The following is a 22,470-nucleotide window of genomic DNA, read 5'->3' on the forward strand; positions in this document are numbered from 1 at the left end:
TTTGACTTTATTAGCAAGTGGTTGGAAGACATATGTATTTTGATGCCCTGCATTTTGAAGTGATTGGCATATAACTTAATACATGCTTTACATAAGAGTAATTTCATAGAATCTAGTGGAAATTGATGTAAACTGGGAGACAATATGTTCATGTACACACAAAGACATTAAAAATGTAGCTGTAGAAGCCCAGTACTGGGCTTGCTGTCCTTGTTCTTATCACGGCAGTTCTTGAATGCATAAATATAAACTAAGTGTTCTGCATTAACTTATTATGCCCAAAAATAAAAGATAAACCCAACAGAAGCTTCTGAGAAGCCCCCTCAGAAGAGGGTTCTAAGACAGAAGAGTAATGTTACAGCCTCACCTCTCACTTTTATGACACTTCGTTGTTTAATAACAAATTTTGGGGAACTGCAAACAATTTTAGAAAAAAAATACTAGATTTGGTTATAGTTTTAAAATATCTTTAATTGAAAATACCAGATGAACTTAAATATATTTACTCTGTGACTTCAGGTTATTGTTTATTGCATTAAAAATGTGAAGATTAACTCCAGCAGACAGATGAATTTCAAATTGACTATTTTTGAGGATGCTATAGATCTGGAATACGTTAAGCTTTTTAGACTTCGGCTTAATATGTGTTAAGACTCTTTAAGTTTGCCCTCAACTTTGTAATTAGCTGTAAGATAAACTTTCAAAGGTTTAAAAAGCAATTAAATGCCCAGTTCTTCAAGAAATCAGTACTAATTGAGTCCTTTGAAAAATTCCCTCTAGATCCTGGAAGAAATAATAGATTAGCTGATAATATTTAAAGGTCAAATTAGATGATTGCTAGGCGTAGTTAGTTATCAGAGACTCAGTTACTGTGTTAGGTTACCTTTCTTTTTTTAATGTAATTCAAAAAAAAAAAAAAAAAAAAAAGATTTTTTCCCCTTAACAATTTTTTTAATGTGAGCGTAATAAAGATAGTTATTCAATGAATCACATGGTATGTATTGTGTTTCAGTTTTTAAAAAGAATAACATCTTAGTAACATTTTGATTTGAGGATTGAAAATCTCAGAGTCTGTGCTTTCCATAGGTGTATGTTAACAAATTCTGTATCTTTGAACAGTTGCATTGTAACTTGTGGCAGTGATGGAGATGTTAGAATTTGGGAAAACTTGGATGATGATGATCCGAAGTCCATTAATGTGGGAGAAAAGGCCTATTCGTGTGCTCTAAAGGTATCATAATTAACAGAATTCCTGTAAATTGCATGAATACTTTGTATGATTGTATTAATACGTTTCAAATTTATTTTTTCAAACTCGAGGATGCTGGTCATGTGGATAAACCTACGCTGGGGTTATTGATAGAATAATATTGTGCATAGCATGTTCCAGAGTCTGATGTATGTTGGATATGTAGCCCTTTGCCTTCATGTTAATACATGAGAAAAACTTGGATGCTGTTTAATGACACCAAAGCAACAGGTATTATTTAAATTTGAGTACATGAACACATTCTATCTTTATATCTAAGTGAAAATATGAAAACAGTATTGAAACCAAATCATATTCTAAAATATAGAACCATTTAATTGAATGAATATGCCAATAGACTTTTTGAATATTTTAATTTAAGAATTTGAAATTAAAGCACACTATTGCTATATAAAGTAAGAGTGCTTCTGACTTTTTGTTTTGCACTATTCAGGACTGTAGAGGAATTATTCCTTATACTAAGTTTTTGCAATACTTTTTTTCCTCTTCCTTCATATTCAGTTATCCTTACTTCTGACTTTGATCTCCTTTTTGAGAAACAAATCCAGATTAAACTAATTGTGCAGTGAACTTTGTAGGCTGCTTCAGTGCTTTCTCACAGTATGAGTTGCAAAAAGTTTCCTGGGGTAAGATGTGATCATCAGATATTAAGAAAGTGTTTCTCTATGGTAGCTCTGTTTTTCACTAGTGAGAGAATGAATTTTTTATTTGCAGCCTCTGATTGAAGCTGATTCCTACTCTTTTGCCTTCCCCATCCCAGAGGCTCTGAACTATTGTTGACTCAGGGAGGAAGGTTATATGAAAACAGATAAGCCAAGAGTTGATTTTCTGTGGACCTGTTTTAAGGTTCAAGGAATGGTAATCAGTATTTATCCAAAACTGGTTCCACAAAGTCAATGTCTGAATAGTGCCTTTAAAATACTTTCTCTTTTGGTAGTTAGTTGATATTTAGTGCTCAGAATTAATTACTGTTCACTCCAAACGTGCCTCTGATTTCCCTCCCACAGCATTAGAAGAGAACAGATTTCTTGTTTAATAGTAAGTGCTAATAATTTGTGAAGGTGATTATAGGCGGTTTTGTAGACTGACTGACTTGTTCTGGCATTTAAAATACAACCTACTGTTCTGTTTTGATGTTAAGGCTGCTCCATTTTTTATACCTTGAAGTGATTATTTGGAAATAACAAGGCAAATAGGAGTTACCTACTTCAATTTGTTTAATAGAATATACTTAATTTATGATGCACGTTCATGTTTTGAGCTTGAGATTCTCACATTAATTTCTTTATGTGCAATTATATTTATATTACCTTAGTAATATAAAGGCAACATTTTAGACCTTCTGGCAATTGTAGAAGAAATGAATTCCATGAAGTTGTATTTGTTCTTTAGATATTGTATAATTAACTTTGCAGTGATAATGGATATTTTTAAATTATTTTTTAACTATTGGTGATTTTGGAGGGGAGGATAAAGGATGAAATAAATGAGAATAAATTTATATGTGCACTGCATTTACAAAATTGTATATTCAGAACCATTGCCTTTAGTAATTCCCCTTTTTATATACCTTGCATATCTATTCTTAAGTATCTGTACAGTCTGTTTTCATCAATGGGGTTTTTAGAGTGCTTTGCTATGTTCTCCATCCATCACATAATTAGCTTCAGAAAGATAAATAGAGGTGTAGCAAATCACTGTCAGAGCCAGAAGTTGAAAAAATACTAACAAGAGGATGGAGAATCTTTTTTTTATTAATTTCTGAGCATTGCTAGGAGCAGTCCTGTAGCCTTAGCCTTTTGTAAAGGGCTTCCAGCTTTGAGATTATAAAAATTATTTGTTTTAAATTATTATATTAAGATTTATTAAAATCTATTATATGTATTATTCGTATTTTTACTTTAAATAAGTAGTATTTGTAGATGAGATGAAGAATACTTTCTAAGACTTAACTTCAGGAAATTTTGTTTCAAAATAACCAGCGCTACTAAAAATTTTATAAGAAACTCTTCTGAAATGTCCAATGTAAGCTGAGTAGTGAATCTGATCTTTCTTCTACTTTCTGAGAGAATTTATTACTGGCTGTTATGCTGGTTGTTGTTTTCTTTTTCTTCAGGATTTTTACTATAGCTTTAGGCAACTTTTTAGGGAACATAAATATGGCATTTCTTTACTTACATATTTCAAAAACACATAAGCTAAGAATAGTATTATTTTGGTAAGAGATACTCCTTTTCCAAGATTAGGATAATTTTGTTTTGCACTATCTTCTAATCTGGAATCATTTTTAGTAGAGAACTGTCTTCTGCCTGGGAAAATGGCTAAACTATAGCTCAATCTACTTTTCATCTTTCCCTAGTGGCACTGAACTGAGAAACTTGGTGTGAGGGTGCCCTCTCCTGATGATGCAGCATATTAATCTAAATAACAGGGGAAGTTCTTCCTTTTCTGAGAGCTCTCCTGCCTCTGTGAAAGGATTGATGTATATATATATTTTTTTCCTCCATTTAGCTGAAAAAGATCAGATCATTCTCTTTGAAATTCATTAGTGACTTTTCTGAGTATTTGTTATTTTACAAGTTAGGAAGGTCTTCATACGGTAAAACGCCATGTGGAATTGTAAGTCTGTTGAAGCTGGAGTTGTTTATAGTATGAAGTCTGTCAATTTGTCTAGTTTTGCAGGAGTGAATCAAAGAGAAATTTTTTACTCGGTTTTAATGGTTTGTTTTAAATGATAGTTTTGAAGATACTGTGCTCGTCCGTTTTTTTTTTTTTTTTTTTTTTTTTTTTTTTTTTTTTTTGGCGGGGCAGGGGGGAATATATGTTGAGAGAATATTTCCCCGCTACTCTTAATGTTAGATCCCTTTTGGAATTACTAAAGTGAATCTGCCAAAATATTGAGAGTAGTTTTTTTTGGCTCCTTGGACTTAAATGTGTTTTAGCTAACCAATTTTATGATGGATTTTGTCTTTTAGAATGGAAGACTGATCACAGCAGTATCTAACAATATCGTTCAGATTCATACATTTCCTGAAGGAGCTCCAGATGGCATCCTTACTCGTTTCACCATGAATGCCAACCACGTTGTCTTTAATAGTGACGGTACCAAAATCGCTGCTGGTTCTAGGTAATCTGTCCGTGTTGAGAAAAAGCATTCTTAATGTTCAAAATCTGGCAAATTCCTTGCCTGCTGATTTTTACTAATGACCTCACTAATCCATGTATTTCTGAGAGTTTTAAAGTTTTGCAAAACACCTTCCTGCAGAGCAGAAAAGGGATGAAAAGGACTATTAGGAAACAATTCTCTGAGAGATAACTGAGCCTCAAAATAATTTTAAACAGGTGTCTGGTGTTGTGAAATAATTTCTTCAGGAGACTTGAGTATTTTCTGCTTTCATTCCTATAGTGCATAAGTGTTCACCCATATGGATCTCATTGAATCATCAAGGATTTTGTTACCGTGTGCTAAAGATAATGGCCTGACTGTTCAGGATTGCGGTGCTGCAGATGCATATACGCATGCAAAAGTTAGATGGTTTCTGATTCGTGCAAGAGCTCTGAGTCATTCTCTGGCATAAGCATCATCACTATTCTGCCAAATGGTAACAGATGATAGTTGCAAGACTCCCCTGAGGGGGATAAATGCATAGTTTAGCTGATTTCGTAGGGCAGCATGTTTGGTTTTACATGATATACACTAGTCATTTAGTCGAGATGGTGAAATAGCAAGCAAGCAATATTCTTGCTTGTTTGTTTAAGGCTCAGGTGAATCTTAATTGGATTTAGTAAACTCTCTGGGCACTGTAACAGACTTGGACTGTCTGCTTGCCTCTCTAGTAGAATTTGTCCCCTGCCCCACAGCAGAGATGGTCTCTGGCTTCTCTAAGTGTGAGCTGAACAAGAAAGCGGTTTGGATGAATATACTGGGCTGTGAACTCTGGCAGCTGTAAAGCAGACACATCAGCTCCACCAAAACTGGGAGGCTGGACAGCTGGGGGCGGTAACCACTGTAATCTCTAAATCTGATAGGGTTCATGAGTTTGGGCCTTTGCCAACGCTTGTTTCTGAGGGAACAGCTCTGCCCCAGGATCTGGCTTTGATTAGAGAGATTAAGCAGACAGCAAACTCTGCTTCAAAACTTTTACAAAAACCCAGTACTTCTGCAACTTGACCAGGGGCCCCCATGTTTGGAAAAGTAACTAATGAAGCTGTGAGGTAGCTTCTCGATGAGGTCTTCTGTAACATATTGGGGGAGAAGGTGACAGCCATGAAATGAGGGAATGCTGCTAAGAACTGCTTTTGGTTGTCACAAATTACTCAGTCTTTTCATGAAATCTGTAAACTTCAAATACCTGAGGTATAATGTGCAATTGACTGCTGAAATTCACAGGAACTTTGAAAAATAGTTGTGGCTTCTTAAACAGGAAAAAATGTCTTATTGCCCCCCCCCCTTTTTTTAAGGTTACTATGCATTGTAGAAGGTGGCTAAAATAATTCTAGCTAGTTCACAGCACACTTGTTTTTTTGGCTGTTTACAGTTAGCATTAGATAGTTGGCAGAAGTGAGATTGTGATTCTGAATATAGTTAGTGATTTAACTCCTTACAGATTTTGGGCCTAAAGTCAGATTTCTTTCTTTCTTAAAAAAAAAAAAAGAAAAAAAAAGTGTTGCAATGGAGTATGAGAGAAAGAGTGATACTGAAAAATTGTTACAGGACCTCTTTGGCTTAGAAGTTAGCACCATTATTCTGAAGTAAATTGAGGCAAAGTCTGTAATTTTGGAGGATGGAATAAAGCTGTAAAAATCAGTTATTGTATGTGATACACTAAATAGCTTATTTTGTGAAGACTTTAAACAGTGTTTTTAAGACTATTTAGCCTATTTTTTTCACTAAATGATCAAATAATTATGGTAATGAATGTAGATGCCACTTAAAAGATAGATATCAGAGCTGACCTAACAGGAACTAAACACAGGTTTTTATTAGATCATATAGAATATTAAATAAAACTGATATACTGTCTCTGTGTTCATGATGTCCTCTTAAAAGAGCAACAATATTTTATAAGCTTTATTTTGAAGGAAAATAGAAAAATTATCTTCTAATAAGATAATCTGCCTTTTTTCTATTGTGGTAAGCTTCAAGATGCTCATTTTTACTAAAATCTTACAGTGCTGAGAGCCATAACTTGCCTAAAACTTACTTAGTACCCAATTTAATTTTTATTGCTGTAAACAAATAGTCTAACTCTGTTAATACCAGCATTAGTACCTTTATGTCTGTGCTGTTGTGATCTACAGTGACTTTATGGTCAAAGTTGTGGAGGTGACTGATAGCAGCAAGCAGAAAACGTTCCGAGGACATGATGCTCCTGTTTTAAGTCTCGCTTTTGACCCCAAGGATGTTTTCCTGGTAAAAGCACTTTCTTGTTTACTTTTTCCTTTTATTTCTGTTTCTCTTAAAATTGTATTTCTGGAAAAATTAGTGACCAGGCACGTAAGACAATTTCATTTCAGCTCACCTTACTTTTGAGGGGAATATATGACAATATTGCCTCCCAGGAGAACTGTCTCTGTCTTACTGCTCAACTACTCTCTATGCTCAATTACTCTCTACTCTCTAATGCTAATCCAATTTTAGAGAGGAAAAGTTTTGCTGAAGTAATTTAATATTAATGTTGAGCCTCTTTTGTGAATGAGCATCTCACTTAAGTATGAAAATTTGTAGTTTCAGCAGTGTGGAGTCAAGTGAAACTATCAAATATGATGATTTAGGTCTGATAGTGTTAGAAAGTTTTAATCATAAATCAGATTTGTACTGGGAGACTTTCCTTTTAAAGCTGTTTATATATATATATATTGGAATCTTTTAATTTTAAAATCACAGCATCTTTAATTGTCACTTTGTTTACAAAAATCTTTTACATAGGCATCAGCAAGCTGTGATGGTTCTGTCAGAGTATGGAAAATCGCAGATCAGGTAAAAGGACTACATTTCAGAGTTAAAGGTTTCATAAGAAATTGGGGATTTCACTGAAAGCAAGAACAGTCTACAACTGGATTGGAATAAACCCACTGGAAAAAATGCCTTTTTTTTGGTCATCAGTAGCTGCTGCTGCTAATATATATAGACGTTTATATCTAAAATTCCTGTGCAGATAAAAGAGTAGCTATGCACTGGAACACCTGAAAGAAGAGATGGTGAATTCTTTTACGAAATTTAATCATGCTTTGCTTTTATCCAGTTCTGGGAGAAATTCCAAAACCTGAGAACGAACAGTTGCTTGAGTAGCTTTGGACTGTTTTTTCTGTCTGTGGAATGTTTGATATCTTCTGTTCCTCTTTTTTCATGGGCCAGCATTGTCTGCCGTGTCCTCAGCATATTCAAAAGTAATGCTTCTGTGGGAAGATAGCATGTCTAAATTCCTGTCTAAAACTAAATTCCTTGTCTCAGAAATTCAGCTAGTTGCTTTCAGGGTAAAGGAAGGATTTTCATTCTAATACACAACTGTCCAGATATATTTTGTTTTAGTTTATTTTCACGGAGCTTCCTATGAAATACTGGAAAATTTTAAGGATTGGAGACTAAACACTAGCGAGGATGGAAAAACGGTGTTGCGTATCGTCTCTTTGAGTATTCTGGTTGGTCTTGATTATATGGACAGGGTTACTTTAACTCAATTGGGAAGAGATTTTTCCTACAATCAGATAAAGACCCTTGAAGATTTTAAACCTGTATAGTTCACGGGCTAGGATCAGTGAGATGCCCGTGACGATGATTATGGTGAGAATTTTGGGAATAGTGTTGCTTCGGTCTCTCCTGCTCTCTGCCAGTGACATGCATGCATTTAGTTTCTCAAAGACTTGTGGTCCATCTCAGTGCATTCCAACTTCTTCAGTTTGTAGAGATGGGACTTAAACTTTCTGTAGTGACTGAAAAAGGGCTCACTATTCCAGTTACTTTTTACAGTTCCTCACAAGAGGCATGTAAATCACACAGTCATTAGGCTCAGCTTGGCAATATTTGGTGAAAGAGTTCAGGGTCTGTAAGAAATCAGATCAAGTCAACCAATGGTCTCTTCTGGCTTTACACTTTAGGAAACTTAAGTGGGTTCCAGGTGAACGCTTTAATAAAGCAATTCTACACTATGTGTGGGATTATTTGTGCTAAATGCCATTGACTGGAGTAAGAATCCATGTGTAGTTATTAAGTGCTGTTGGGAATGTACCTCACACTTGTGGATTGCTACTTTTTAAAATAGAAGCATACTTTTAGTGTGAAATCTAACTTACAGACTGATGATGGATGTCTTTTGGGGTGATTAGACTAACAGTGTCCTGGAATTGTGGCAGTCACGTATGTGTCTGTGCTGTAATATAGCAATTCAGTGATCTTTATACTGCTATGGCAAAATTCAGGCTGATGCATGTCACCCTACTAAAGCAGACTGGATTTTACGAATGCAATTTGGTTGGAATTTTCTTTATATCCTAAAGATATGTGAACTAACTTGCTCTATACTTGATTAAAAACATTTGTTCTGTGGTCATATTTCTGTTACGAGTAGTTGTATTGTAATTAAGGTATTTTCATGTCTAAACTGGTAGTTTTCAGGGAGGGGTTATTTGTTTTTGGAGGCATGTGCCATCTCATTTGGATCAGAGAGATTATTTCAGTCCCCAAAATAGTAGTTTCTTTTCCCTTCAGAATTTTCCCATATTTCTCCTCCAAGGATTTTTACAATACAGAGGATTTTCACAAAACTAGAAAACTCATTTTTTTAATACTTTGTTTTCAGACATGCGTGACAAGCTGGCTGCTGCTGCAGAAATGTAATGATGTGGTAAATGCTAAATCAATATGTAGGCTTGGCTGGCAACCTGGCAGTGGGAAGGTAAGTGACACGTTGTAGTCGCATCTTAATTCTCCGTTTTTCTTTGGAAATACAACAGAGTTTAATCCAGACAAGTGCCAGTTCAGCTCCTGGGAATAAGAAAAATATTTGGGGTGAAGTTCCTTTTTAGGAAGAATAAAAACCTGGAAATGATTACTCATTTAAGTGCCATACTGATGCTGGCAGTAATCCTGCTGCCAGCACAGTACAATGTATAAACAGTTGTGTTATGCTGAGCAGGAAAGAACATTGTACATGAGGGAAATAACCTAATTGTTCACAACAGAGTATCAAAGGGGTTCAGTCTTTCTGTAATTCAAGTAAATTTTGTTCCATTGGTAATCTTGCTCCGTAAACATCTTCTAAATAGTAAGTTGTTCCATTTCTTTTCATCTGAAGAACAAATTTGATTCTATTATGATTAAAGATGTTGTTGATAGTAGTGCATACTATACATCTAGTGCATTGTATATGTACTGATGCAGTAGTAAAGGTAAGGGTGAGTAAAGTAAAGGTGAAGGAAAGGGCAAGGAATCAACCAAAGTTGGCCATTTGGGAAGATCTCTTTGTGACTTCTGTTCTTGCCTGTGATCTGGAACAGTGCTTTGGCAAAACCTATTCATCCTGTATTGGTGTTCTACTAAATTAAATCTAAAGACTATTTCTCGAATGTTATCTCACAAACCTTACCTGAATAATCTGTTTCCCCTGACTTAGCCTTTGTGAGGTCTTTCTGCCCATGTCTAATCTTCAATACGGGGCTGTTGTGATAGCATTATGCGCAGCTTTTCTGTAGAAGAGAGACTGTCACCTGCAGCACAAATTACTTCATATGCATGCTGCATAAAAGCAATTAACCTTTTGGTTTTTTTCTTTTTTTTTTTTAGGCTAGTCCTTCACACTAATATTTTTTGGAATACAAGCAGTTGTCTTGTTTCTCTTTTAAAACAGAATGTCAAAAGTTTTTTTTTTTTTTTTTTTTTTTTTTTTTTTAGGCCTGAAGTAAACAGGCAGTAATTCTTACATAGCTTTGTGAAAGACACAGTGCTCTACTTCAACGATCAGCTATTCAAATAAGATTTATAAGAAAAAAATGTAACCTGATCGAGAGATTTGGAAAGGAAGAGAAAGGGAGAACATAAGCCTTATATTCAGAACACTGAAAACTATTTATACATATTTGCTAGCTTTTTCATAAATAAGAACTTCCACCTTATGTTGCAGCTGTCATTATCTTCAGTTCTCTGCCAGAAAAAAATGAAGATTAAAATAAAACCCAGTATGCTTCAGTATGTTGCATATGGAAAGCCTTAAAAAATCTTGTAATTCAAGATTACTTCAATTTTCTTTACGTTCTTGGTTGGTATTGCTACAGTGCTAAGAGATCTGTTAAATACTGAGGCAGAATGAAGGAGCTGTGCTATGAAATAGGCATGCTATTTCTTTGAATGTTTTGTTTGAAAGATTACTTGTTCTAAATTGTCTGGTTCTTGTTTCTTTTGAACAGTTGTTGGCAGTTCCTGTAGATAAAGTTATTAAACTATATAGAAGAGAAACCTGGGATAATCAATTTGATTTATCAGATACTTCTGTCACACAGGTAGGTGCATAAATCAAGTGCTTGCTAAAACTTGTGTAATTTAAAACTTACTCTGCTAGAAATTTATCCTGTGGATAGTTTTTTAAAATATTTCTATTTATCCCCCCCACACACATACACCCTATCCCTTAGTCATGACTGCTCAGATTATTTTCATTTTTGATCTTACTAGTTTCTGTTGTAAACTATGGCTGTTTATAAAGACAAGAGATAACTAGATGAGTGTCAAGCATGTCTTTAAATGGTACTGGTTCTTCACCTTCCTTTACAGTAAACAGACAGATCTCTAAAGTCTACCAGTGAGTCACTGAGTGCAGCTGAATATCTGTTTTTACAAATTGTTTTAAATTCATAGCATATTAAGGAAAATGTTCAGAGTACTATTTCTTTACATAGTGGAGATATCATTTGTGTACTATTTTATTAGATTGAAATTTAGCTGTTTAGTAATGCAGTAACTGTGTCATCTTCTTGCTTTTTAACATTATGATATACTTGGAAAGCTTTGGGAGAAGAGGACTACTTCCCTAGTGTAATTGTTAGGTAACTGTTTATAGAGACTGTGTGTTAATACTTTTCACTGACTGCACAAGTATACAGCAATCGGAATGTTATTAAGTTACGAACAGTTTTTGATTTTAATTTATGAATCTGTATTTTGTTGAAAATAAAAAGCAATAATGTTCAGTGCTGAGTTTATAAAATGTACTCTGCTTCTGTCTGTGTTTAGAGTCAGGTTTTGTTGGATCTTGTTGTAACTTTTAGAGACAGAAGATGAATATTCTAAAGGAAATAAATGCTATTTCTAAAGAGCAGTTCTTGTAGAAGACTGGCTAAAGCAGTAGTGTGGGTAGCTGAATGTGATTTGTCAAAGATTCTTTTTTTTTTTTTTTTTCTTCCCCTCCAACATATCTATTTTACACTCCAGAATAAGAATGCTGTCCATGCTTTATCATTAATAAACTCTAATTTTCCTTTCTTGCTAGCCCTTGAATGTTGTGGTCTGGTCTCCTTGTGGGCAATACCTGGCAGCTGGAAGTGTGGATGGAAGTATAGTGGTATGGAAAGTAGAAATCAAGGAGTGCATAGGGAGGTATCCAGTTCTTTTCCGTAAATACTTAAATGCATACGTTTTTTTTATAAAAATACAATTTTGTTGTTTCTTTAAGACTTATTTGTGCAAATATTAGAACTCTGCCTCTTCAAAGGTCTCAGTAAGGTTTACAAGGTTAAAAAAAGAAAAGAAATTACTTGAGAATTTTTACTCTATAAAACTTGCAGGGTAAATCTAAAAGTTTGCTGCTAACGTTCCACTCAATACAAGCACCCCAGGAGACAGTGTATGAACGCTCAGATTGGAAAACTATTTGCCTGGCCTCACATATGGTCTCTGAACTTGTGGGTCTGGAAGCACATCCACAGGAAGGGACCTGGGAGAAGAGCTGCATCAGATCTGGGTGATGCTGACACTGGGCCAACACTCAGGTTGGACTTGAGCGTAGTAAGCGGGAGGAGGGCTCTGCTTTTCTGCGGCCTGGGAGAGGTATGCTAATACTGCAGTTCATTTGCTCAAGGGAATACAGGGGCATCAGCATCACTCTTACTCTAACAGCAGCTTCCACAAGAGTATAACAGGTAGGTAGAAATGTGGCATTGCTCTGCGCGCGCCCACTGTATTCATATGATCTTATTCATGTGACATATTGCTCTCCTTTCTATGTAGCCAGAACGATCTGTAAATACTATGTTCTTAGGCAAAGAACAGGAAAGAGCTATGAATGTGAACTTCTGCTCAAATTCCATAGTCTAGTTTTCTGTGTGTTTTGTGTGAGAATAAAGGGGGAAAAGACAGGGCTAAGTTATCATTTTATACAAGGGAAGCTGCTGAGTGTTTATATAATTGAACAGTTCTGAAATACATGATTGCTCGGGAATTACTGTGTATTTTCTACATATAGGAGCAAGTTGTTCTATGAATGTGATTTTGACTTTTTTTTTTTTAAGGTTAAATTACTTCCTCCATAGAAAAAGACCTGTTGGTGTTTTTTATAATAGCTTTTTATGCTAACAATAATCTCTTAATTTTGTGTTTCTTCATTTCTCCGATGCTAGTGTTATCACTTTTTGTAGTAATTCTTAGGGAGATTTCTGCCCTGAGAAGCTTACAAAAAAACCCATTATTTTTATATTCTTTTTAGGATGAAACATGAGAAAAATTACACAATTTGTGGATTGGCATGGCACCCCAAATATGGGCAGATTGCTTATACAGATACTGAAGGAAATCTGGGGTTGTTGGAAAATATTGGTGATGGAAAGAAACCAGATGATAAGGTGATCAGTACATATACCAAATATTTCTTAAATTAGCCAGATTATTTAGGTTATCAAACTGTATTGAACATTGTCTTGTGTTCTGAAAGTTCTCTGTCTTTTCAGCTGTTGATGATTAATTCAGTCCTCAAACTCCATGGGCAAAAGAAGGTTCGTGATAATTGTTAACTTGGTTTTAGGTTGCCAGTACAGTGGCAAAAGACTACAATGATCTCTTTGATGGAGAGGATGATGACTATTTAAATGGAGATATGACTGAACCACAGTCTTCCCCAAAGGGTATAGCTAATGAAGATGATGATGATGATGACGACCCTATGCCTACTTCAGGCCATCCAAGACGGACAATAATTGATAATGATGACAACTCATTAGGTACAGAATGAATTGCCTTTTTATAGCACTTTATTGTTTTTACTGGGTCCATCTGACAAGTGCTTCCTCTACTCGAATATTTTCTGCCTTATTATTCCAGGCAAATCCTCATTATTTTACAGTTTTCTCTGTATTTTCTGCCATGTTAATTCTTGGAAAATGCAAACAGAGTTTTTTGTTTGTTTTTTAAAAAAAATTCTAGATATTGGATTGATAAAAGCTAGTTCCAGTCTCCTTGACAAGGAGGATGACGATGATGATCAGGCTGGTGGTTTTCCAGCTTTACCAGCATCATCTGCTCGGCAGCCTTTTTATGATGGGCCAATGCCAACCCCCAAGCAAAAGCCATTCCAGTCTGGCTCTACTCCTGTACATCTCATGCATCGCTTCATGGTAAACTTCACTGCTGTACGGTTATATTAATCTATTTTGATTCGTTCATTAGTATTGTCTTGCTCTTGCTGAATCTTAATTGAAAATCTTGGAAAAGACTGGAAAGACTGGATTTTTTAATACTTCAGAGTGTGAAGCCAAATGGTGAAAAGTAGCTTTCTGTTTATGTTCTATTTCTATAGAGACTATGTAATGACATGCTTTGTGTTTAAGCTGCTTCTGATGTAGAAATAAATATTTGGCTTGAAAACAGAAGCAAACTCTATGGTTTATACCTGTACTGTTGGAGTCTAACTGAAATATATTTGAAATTCCTTCTTAGTCAGAATTTATGGTTATTTTTTGTGCTTTTAAGACTTTTATATTAGTTCTTTCTAGATGCAAGTTCTGCTTCCTGTTGTAAGGTGAAGGGTGGTTAAACAATGAGTACAAAACTAGTTTCTGTCTAGTTCAGCTATTTTAGAAATACTTCTGCCCTGACTGCATAAGTCTTCAGTCTTCCTCGTCTCCCACCTATTGTTATTTCAGAAGAGGAAGCTATGGTAGAGTGATCTGGGGCATTTAATATCCTTGGCAGTTTTTTTTTAATAGGTATGGAATTCTGTTGGTATCATTCGCTGTTACAATGATGAACAAGACAATGCTATAGATATAGAATTTCACGATACTTCCGTACACCATGCGACACACCTGCCAAATTCTCTGAATCACACAATGGCTGACCTCTCTGCTGAAGCTATTTTATTGGCCTGTGAGAGTACAGAGGAACTTGCAAGGTAAATCATGGCCTTCATCTTTAGATCCCATAATAAAAGTTACACTTAGCTTGTTCCAGATATTTCTGCTTTTATCACTTTCTGAGATTTTGGCTTTTGATCTTGATTTTTATTTATGGAGCTGTTTTCAAGGAGGATTTTCACATTAACCTGCGTGTAGATTTCCAGAATATTGAAAGATGTATTTTGTTTCCTGAGGACTTTTAAAATCCGTGTGTGTGTGTGTGTGTGTGTGTATACACACACACACACCCTTGAAACACTATGCATTTTTAGCTCAAAGGAAATTGTAAACGTGAACAATAGTTTTAATCTGCTCAGGTCAAAATTGTAAAGGCTCTGCTGTTCCTTTCAATACTTGTTAAGGAGAGAAGTTTGGAGATACCCAGAGAATTCCTGAATAAGTGTGAATAACAAGTTTGTGAAAACCAGCTGGGCCATCCAGACCTTTTTACTTAAGAACAATAGCAGTGATGCTTTATTGCCAGCTTCTGTGGAAATACCTTTAAGAAAGAATAACTCTCTCTGCTTTTTTTGTACATAACACACTATGTTAAGCTGAAAAAGAGGTTTTACTTTTAAAAGAATTACTTGTATCTATTGGTTATCTGACTCCCCAAAATTTTTCTTTTTTTAATGAAGGTAAACACCTATCTATCAAAAGCTGTGTGTGAGAGATTTGATTACAGATACTTCTCAATTATTAAGCTTGCAGAACTGGATTTCTTAATTTTTTCTTTTTCCTGAAAGATAGCATAATGTGATAGACTTGTAAAGAGGACTGGTACTCAGGGGTACTGATCACCTTCAGTTCTTGTTAATGTTAATTTAGCAGGACACTTATCTGTTTCCATCTAAAAATCTCCCTGCAGGCTTGTAAGCTGTCTCTGCTTCATGCTTTAAAGGCTCTGGGTCTGCAGTGCTGGAGGTTGAGCTGGCTCATCAGTTCTTGAATAATGGGAGTAACAGCTTTGTAAATGACTGCTTGTAGTCTGTAGGATGATGTAGTTCCAATGTATGATAGTCACAGGTTCTAGATCTATGATACAGACATAATATACTGGTGTAATTTAAGTGCACAGTGTATTTTCCAAGTGTTATATGTAGAGAGAATGTTATATATTGAGATACTTAACTGTTGTTCTTCTGTCTCTCGTTTAGCAAGCTGCACTGCATTCATTTTAGCTCATGGGATGCGAACAAGGAGTGGACAGTAGATATGCCAGAGGACGAAGACATTGAGGCTATCTGTCTAGGTCAAGGCTGGGCTGCTTGTGCCACTAGTGCCCTGCTAGTTCGTATTTTTACGGTTGGAGGAGTTCAGAAAGAGATCTTCAGTCTCCCAGGTCCAGTGGTGTCTATGGCAGGACATGGAGAGCAATTGATGATTGTTTATCACAGAGGTAGCTTTCTCTGTTTTGTCCTTTCTGAGTTGGGGCTGTATTTTCAATCCTCACTTGTTAATGACTTCAGATACTGGTTAACTTGTGCCTAAGGAAAATAAGTATTTTACTCCTCTTTCTTTCCCTCTTTCTGATGACACTTCTACTGTATCAACTTGTAAGTCTTTGGAATCTGACGGCAAAGCTTACCTTTCATATTTGGATGCCTAGATTAACCTGTGGGGAAAGGGAGAGTTTTGCAAAAGTGAGACAAATAGATTAAACTTAAGTTTCCAATATGCCCAAATGAATTATTACAAAGAAAAAAAAAAAAAGAAAGTAATTACTATACATACTTTATGTACCCAAAATGACAAATAGTCACTTGTCTGATGTTATTCATGGATAACGATGCATTAGAATTGGTTTTTGATTCAAAGCTTGCTTAAACTGAGGCAAGATAATTCTCTAATGCAGTCACTGAACAACATTTTCCTAGGTACTGGGTTTGATGGGGACCAATGTCTTGGAGTACAGCTGCTAGAAGTAGGAAAAAAGAAAAAGCAGGTTTTGCATGGAGACCCACTTTCTCTTACAAAGAAGTCCTATTTGACATGGTTGGGATTCTCAGCAGAAGGTATGATATGCCTGCGTGTGTGATGTTGAGAAATCTTGACAATATCAGGAAATCTTGGAGGAGAGTTTGGATAACTGATGTCCTTTTAATAAAGGTGATCCTGGGACTCAGATTTAAGGAGAAAAAAAATTCCTTGGTGCTAAACAGAATTCTGGGATTTTTTTCCCCACTCTTATAAATATATATATTTATCAGAAGTGTTTAATGTATTTCCAATATGAAAAGAATACACTGGAATGTTATCAGAACTTGTTTTCGCGATTGGTTGCCCTGCTTAGCACGAAGAAATAAATTCTATTAATGTGCTTTAATAGACATGTTCAATATAGCTACCTCAGAAAGCCTGTGAAAAGTAACTGGTAGCTTGAAAAGTTTTTATGATAGCTAGAACAAGTCATTGTAAAATAGCTAACTTTTTTTTTTTTTTTGAAATCTACACAAATAGTAGGAATTTGCATTCTAAATAAAATATTTCCAAGTTTTAAATTTGAACTTGAATCTGTTAGCTAGCAGCAGTGTTGACTGTCAGAAGGTGGCGCAGCTTTCTAAGGAAACTAGTGTTTCCAGCTAGGTTGTACTGTTTGGGTGGTAGGACATTATGCTTGAGCAGTGGTAAGTGTAGTTTCCCAGCAGTATAAACCAGCTCAAATCTATCTGTGCTGTAGTTACAGATAGAGATGCCTGTCAGAATAGTTATTTTCATTTGTAACAAACAGGTACCCCATGTTACGTGGATTCTGAGGGGATTGTGCGGATGTTGAACCGAGGACTTGGAAATACCTGGATTCCAGTATGTAACCTGAGAGAGCATTGCAAAGGAAAATCTGATCATTATTGGGTAGTTGGCATCCATGAAAATCCCCAGCAGCTCAGGTTAGATATTTCAAGAAGGAAATGCTTCATTTGTCTTAATTTACAGAACACTTCACAGTAACAGAAACTGAAAACAACTATTAGTAAAACAGGTGGCTAATTATGCACACTAAATGATCTAGTCCATAACTGTAATTTTACAGTTGACTTTACTGAATTGGTTTTGAATGAACTCATTGAAATTTTATAATGTGTAACAGAATAAGACTAGGTTTTTGCTTTAGCCAGCTGGCCTGCATACTTCGTAAGATCACACGTCTCTGATGCAGACACATTCATAAAACTGCATTTTTCTAGAGAAAGTTATCAAAACTTATGGTTGCTGTTAGGATTCTGCTTCTGTTGTTGATGTATCTTCTTAATTTCTTAATTAATTTTCTTTCTTAGCTCTGTCTTCCCTTTTTGTCCTTTTGGGAAGAATCCAGTCCTATAACTGATCTACATTATTAGGCGTAGGTGGGTCAGAACTGACTATTACTGTACCAGTATTTAAACTGGCCATGAAGAACAATATGTTCAAATAAGTATTTGGCTAAGCGTAAGCCATTCCTTTATAAAATATGATAGTGATGATGTTTCTAAGTAATTATATTTCTCTTATTATAACAAACATCCTAGACCTTTAGTTCCTAACCATGTTTTGCAGTCCTCTTTATTCAATGATCTGTGTCCTTTTCCCACTAGCTTACATATTTTTATTGAAATACAAGATATTTTGTTTTGCTAGTCATGCACAATTGTAGAGGTTGGTGAGAGACTGCATTTTATTTACATCCATGCAATGTTCTTCATAATCCTCAACACTTTTTGTAATAAGAGGAATAAGGTGGTATCACTGGTAAATGTCAATTCACTGTCCATTTCTTCCTCCAAATCATTAAGTAACATTGGCCTCCAGGAAATTCACTAAAAATGTGCAGGACGCATCACATCAGACTGGCAGGTTGGTCAACTGTGAGTCAGTCGTCATGAGGTTTTTTCCTTCTCCAAGAAAAAGAATGTTGCTCTCTGAATTGCAACGAACGTCTTATTCAAAGCCACTAGCATATTAAAGATAAGAAAGGGGGAGGGTTATTCTTGAAATACCATATGCTGTAATCAACACAGATAGCCAGAACACTAATGCTTCCTGTCATTTTTATTTAGTGCTTGAAACACTAGCTTAAAGCTATAAGCAGACATTTTTGTCAATGCAGCAGTAGTGCTGCTGGAAAGACTGCCCTTCCCCAATCAATGTTTTACTCAAATGATCGTACCAGAGTGTACTGATTTAAATATAGTAAGGCTATACTTTTAGTATAGGCTTATCTGTGACCGTGTTTCTTATTTTTCCCGTATTTGTGCCTAAGCACGGCACTGTCCACAGCAGAATAAATAGATGTCTGTTTTCTTTTTTTTTCTTTTTTTCCAGTTGCCTTCAGTTGTTCAGTAGTTTGATTTTAATAAATTGAATTACCATGTTGTAATTATAGTTAAATTGGGTATTGTGTGAGTTAGAAATCTGTGTCTGTTATGTGTCGTATTTACAGTTTCTAGTGTGAACAAGAGCAGCATGTGCTTTGCTGTTTTTAAAATCTTCATTTGGCTGCACTGTAAAAATAACTCTCTATAATGCAATCTTACACATTGCTATATTTAAATCAGCATTTTAATTACTACTTTTTAAAGAACAAATCCTCTTAAAGTATCTTGCTTCTTAGGAGACATGATTTAGATATAGAACAACCGGTGGCTGTAGGTGACGAGGATTGTACGTTTTTTTTCTTTTCCTTGTGCAGGTGTATTCCTTGTAAAGGAGCTCGATTTCCACCTACACTTCCACGTCCTGCTGTAGCCATATTATCTTTTAAACTTCCTTACTGTCAAGTTACAACAGAAAAAGGACAGATGGAGGTATGGAATGCTGTTGAGTCTACAGTTGATAGTCTTAGATGCCCTCACAGTAGGGATTATACAAGATTCCTATAGGGTTTTAATAATCTCTGTTATGAAGAGGGTAATACAAACTCTGAGTAAGACACCTGGCTAAGGAAGTTATTTGGGTTCAGTGGTTGAATAGATTTCTTGGTTTTGTTCACAACTCTTTCAAGAAGAAGAAAGCAAAATAAAGCTGGTAGAGTTGATAAAAGATTATATTTACATGTAATTGCCTTTGGACCAGTGAAGCTTTGTTTTAGTAGGTAACAGCTAATGTTCTAGAATGCACTAGATCTTGGGATCCAGCTTGAGACCCCTTTAAAGGTGATTTGTTTCTAATATTTTAGGCATAATACTCAATTTCTAGAAGGTGTTTTTCTCCAATTCATACAATCGTTCTGAAGACCTAAGCCTTCAGGTTGACTTAGCCTATTACAGTAGAGGCTGGTTGAAGCCTCTATGTATGTTGCTGATCTATATTATTTTTGTACATGCAGAGTAAATCTAGAAAAAAATCTGTGTTTACTTTAAAACTGTTTACTGATTTAAATACCTTGTGCACAAAGATGTAAATATCTTTGTGCACAGCTGTAGTGCACAAAAAAAAAGAGCATAAAATTCTAATCTCAACCTTGGAGACAGTTTAATACTACTTGAAATTTGTCCTCCTTGATATAAGTATAGAGAAGAAGTTTTGAAAATATGTACTTTGTCCTTTTTTTCTGAATTTGATTTCATTCAGTTCAAGTTCTGTTTGTTTATCTGACAGGCTATGTCTCTTTTCTCACTCTTCTTGCTAAGTAATAGAAGGGAAACTTCGGGAAATGTTTATTTAGCTTGAGACACATACTTCTGCTTATACAGAAACAGTTGGTGCCTCCTAGATCTAGTGAAAACAAACTGGTTTTGAGTAACTTGATGATTGTTTTGCCACAGACCTAGTCTGGGCTAATGCTATACCAGTATTTTTCTTAAACCATCTCAGTTATATTTTTCTGTTTCTGTCTCACAGATGATGATGATTACTGTTCACAGATACTGTGGTATCCTAGAATAATAGCAGTTTGCTGTGGGACAGCAATAATAACATTAAATAATTAAGTTTATTGTAGAATTGTCTGTGCTGGTAGCAAACTGGTGAGCATATAGGTCTGAAGTGCTGCTGAAAGCATATCATATATGGAATAAATGGAATTTGACATAGATCGAGACTGTTTGGATTAGTTTGTGTATGGATGTTGTTAGTGTGATGTATTTTTTTCTTTAGTAGGCATTGGTTTTAAAGACAATTATTGTTTACTGCTCACTCTCATAAAATAAAAATGTCTAGGAATAAATTGTTAAAAAAAAAAAAAAAAACCACTTGGTAACGTGCTAGGTATTGAGTTGTGGGTGGTGTGTGTTTTTTGTGTGGTTTTTTTTTTCTTTTTTTTCTTCCTCCTCTGACCTCCGGCATGTTTATCTCTCTCTTTTCAGGAACAATACTGGCGTTCTGTTGTATTTCACAACCATATGGATTACTTATCAAAAAATGGCTATGAATTTAATGAAAATGCTAAAAGTCAATCAGCAAAAGAACAACAAGAACTTCTAATGAAACTCTTTGCTGTAAGTACAAATAAATAAATAATGGAAAGAATCCCTTAGACTTTATTTTGAGTAGGTGGCATTTGACACAAGTTTTAATGTGATTTTTCTTTTTGTAAATTTGGCTCACATCTGCAGTTACCCAGCTAGTACATCAACTGCATTGAGCCGTGGACTGTTGTTAACATTGTTACTGCTCATCAGTGTGGAGGGTGGGAAGAAGGGTTCTTAACTGAAAGGGTATTTTTGCTTTCCCATGCATTTGTGATGGTGATTTGTCTTTAGCCATTCAGTCCACCAAGACCAGAATATGGTCCTAGAGTCTTGAGGAAAGCTCTATGCAAAAGTGTAGGTTAACAGGATTACCAAATTGTGTTTATAGGAGACTTGCTGGAGGCAAGGATACTTATCCAAAGTTAGAGCAGGTTTTAGTCTGTACTGCATTATTTAAACTAGTTTATGGAATCATTGTGAAGCTGATGGGCTTTGTTCCTATTACACTTTTTCACAGAGGCTTTAATTATTGCTGAAAAGAACTGGACATCAACATGTGTTCCCTCTTGCAGATCTGTTTTACACTTCTAGTTATTTGAATTGGGCAAGTTGTACTTACAGACCCCTCTGTGTGTCAAGATGTTGATGCTCAAGAATGGCACTCTCAATAGCTGTCTAAGCTGTGGTGCTTGTGAGATGGGGATCTTTTTCCTTTCTAGTTACTGGTGTACTATTTGAGATTATTCTAGGAGATGTAACTGTGAAGTGTGCGATTCTTGAGGTTTATTTTTCTTTTAGCTTTCTTGTAAACTGGAGCGTGAATTTCGTTGTGTGGAACTTGCTGACCTCATGACACAAAACGTTGTGAATTTAGCTATCAAGTATGCCTCTCGCTCTCGGAGACTAAATTTAGCTCAGCGACTTAGCGAAATGGCTGTAGAGAAAGCAAATGAATTGGCGACAGCACTGGAAGAGGAGGAGGAGGAGGAGGATTTCCGAAATCATTTGAATGCTGGGTAACGCAAATTTCTGTGATTTAAAATCCTGGGAACGTTTTTACAGATTTATTAAAATTTTGGTCCAGTTGATGCATTTTTGCTGTTCTGGACCTGACTTTTAATTAATTTTGTTACAAAGGGGCAGTTTGCGCTGCTCTACTCGTAAATGGTGTGTGTGTGTGTATATAGACTGGTATGCTCTTGTTCATCTCGTGTTGAGGATCCATTAGTGGTTAGCACCGGGGTATTAACATAAACTGAAATACTCACACTCCTTATGTCTGTATCCAACAGCTTCAGGGGCAGAGAGGACTCTGTACCGAGTTGTTCTGCTTTTCTGCAGCTTACTTGGCTCCAGCCTATTTTCTCTATCCCCTCAGTCTCTTTACCTTATTTCATTCCATACCTATTGTAAAATCCATTTCCTTTTCTCCAGCCC

The 22,470-nt window shown here is 35.6% G+C and overlaps 1 protein-coding gene across 1 annotated transcript in view; it reads left to right on the forward strand.

Moving 5' to 3' along the window:
* WDHD1 (WD repeat and HMG-box DNA binding protein 1) overlaps positions 1-22,470 on the forward strand; it is a 30,903-nt gene that overhangs the window by 1,204 nt on the left and 7,229 nt on the right. The window contains exons 3-19 of the mRNA XM_062576480.1: positions 1,120-1,231; positions 4,246-4,397; positions 6,572-6,683; positions 7,200-7,250; positions 9,070-9,165; positions 10,673-10,765; positions 11,752-11,858; positions 12,964-13,099; positions 13,279-13,474; positions 13,677-13,867; positions 14,459-14,643; positions 15,805-16,046; positions 16,525-16,662; positions 17,379-17,535; positions 19,314-19,428; positions 20,929-21,060; positions 21,832-22,049. Of these exons, the coding sequence (XP_062432464.1) occupies positions 1,120-1,231; positions 4,246-4,397; positions 6,572-6,683; positions 7,200-7,250; positions 9,070-9,165; positions 10,673-10,765; positions 11,752-11,858; positions 12,964-13,099; positions 13,279-13,474; positions 13,677-13,867; positions 14,459-14,643; positions 15,805-16,046; positions 16,525-16,662; positions 17,379-17,535; positions 19,314-19,428; positions 20,929-21,060; positions 21,832-22,049 (2,433 nt within the window). The remainder of the gene's footprint in view (positions 1-1,119; positions 1,232-4,245; positions 4,398-6,571; positions 6,684-7,199; positions 7,251-9,069; positions 9,166-10,672; positions 10,766-11,751; positions 11,859-12,963; positions 13,100-13,278; positions 13,475-13,676; positions 13,868-14,458; positions 14,644-15,804; positions 16,047-16,524; positions 16,663-17,378; positions 17,536-19,313; positions 19,429-20,928; positions 21,061-21,831; positions 22,050-22,470) is intronic.

Source organism: Rhea pennata, chromosome 5 (genome assembly GCF_028389875.1).
Source record: "Rhea pennata isolate bPtePen1 chromosome 5, bPtePen1.pri, whole genome shotgun sequence".
Classification (NCBI taxonomy): domain Eukaryota; kingdom Metazoa; phylum Chordata; class Aves; order Rheiformes; family Rheidae; genus Rhea; species Rhea pennata.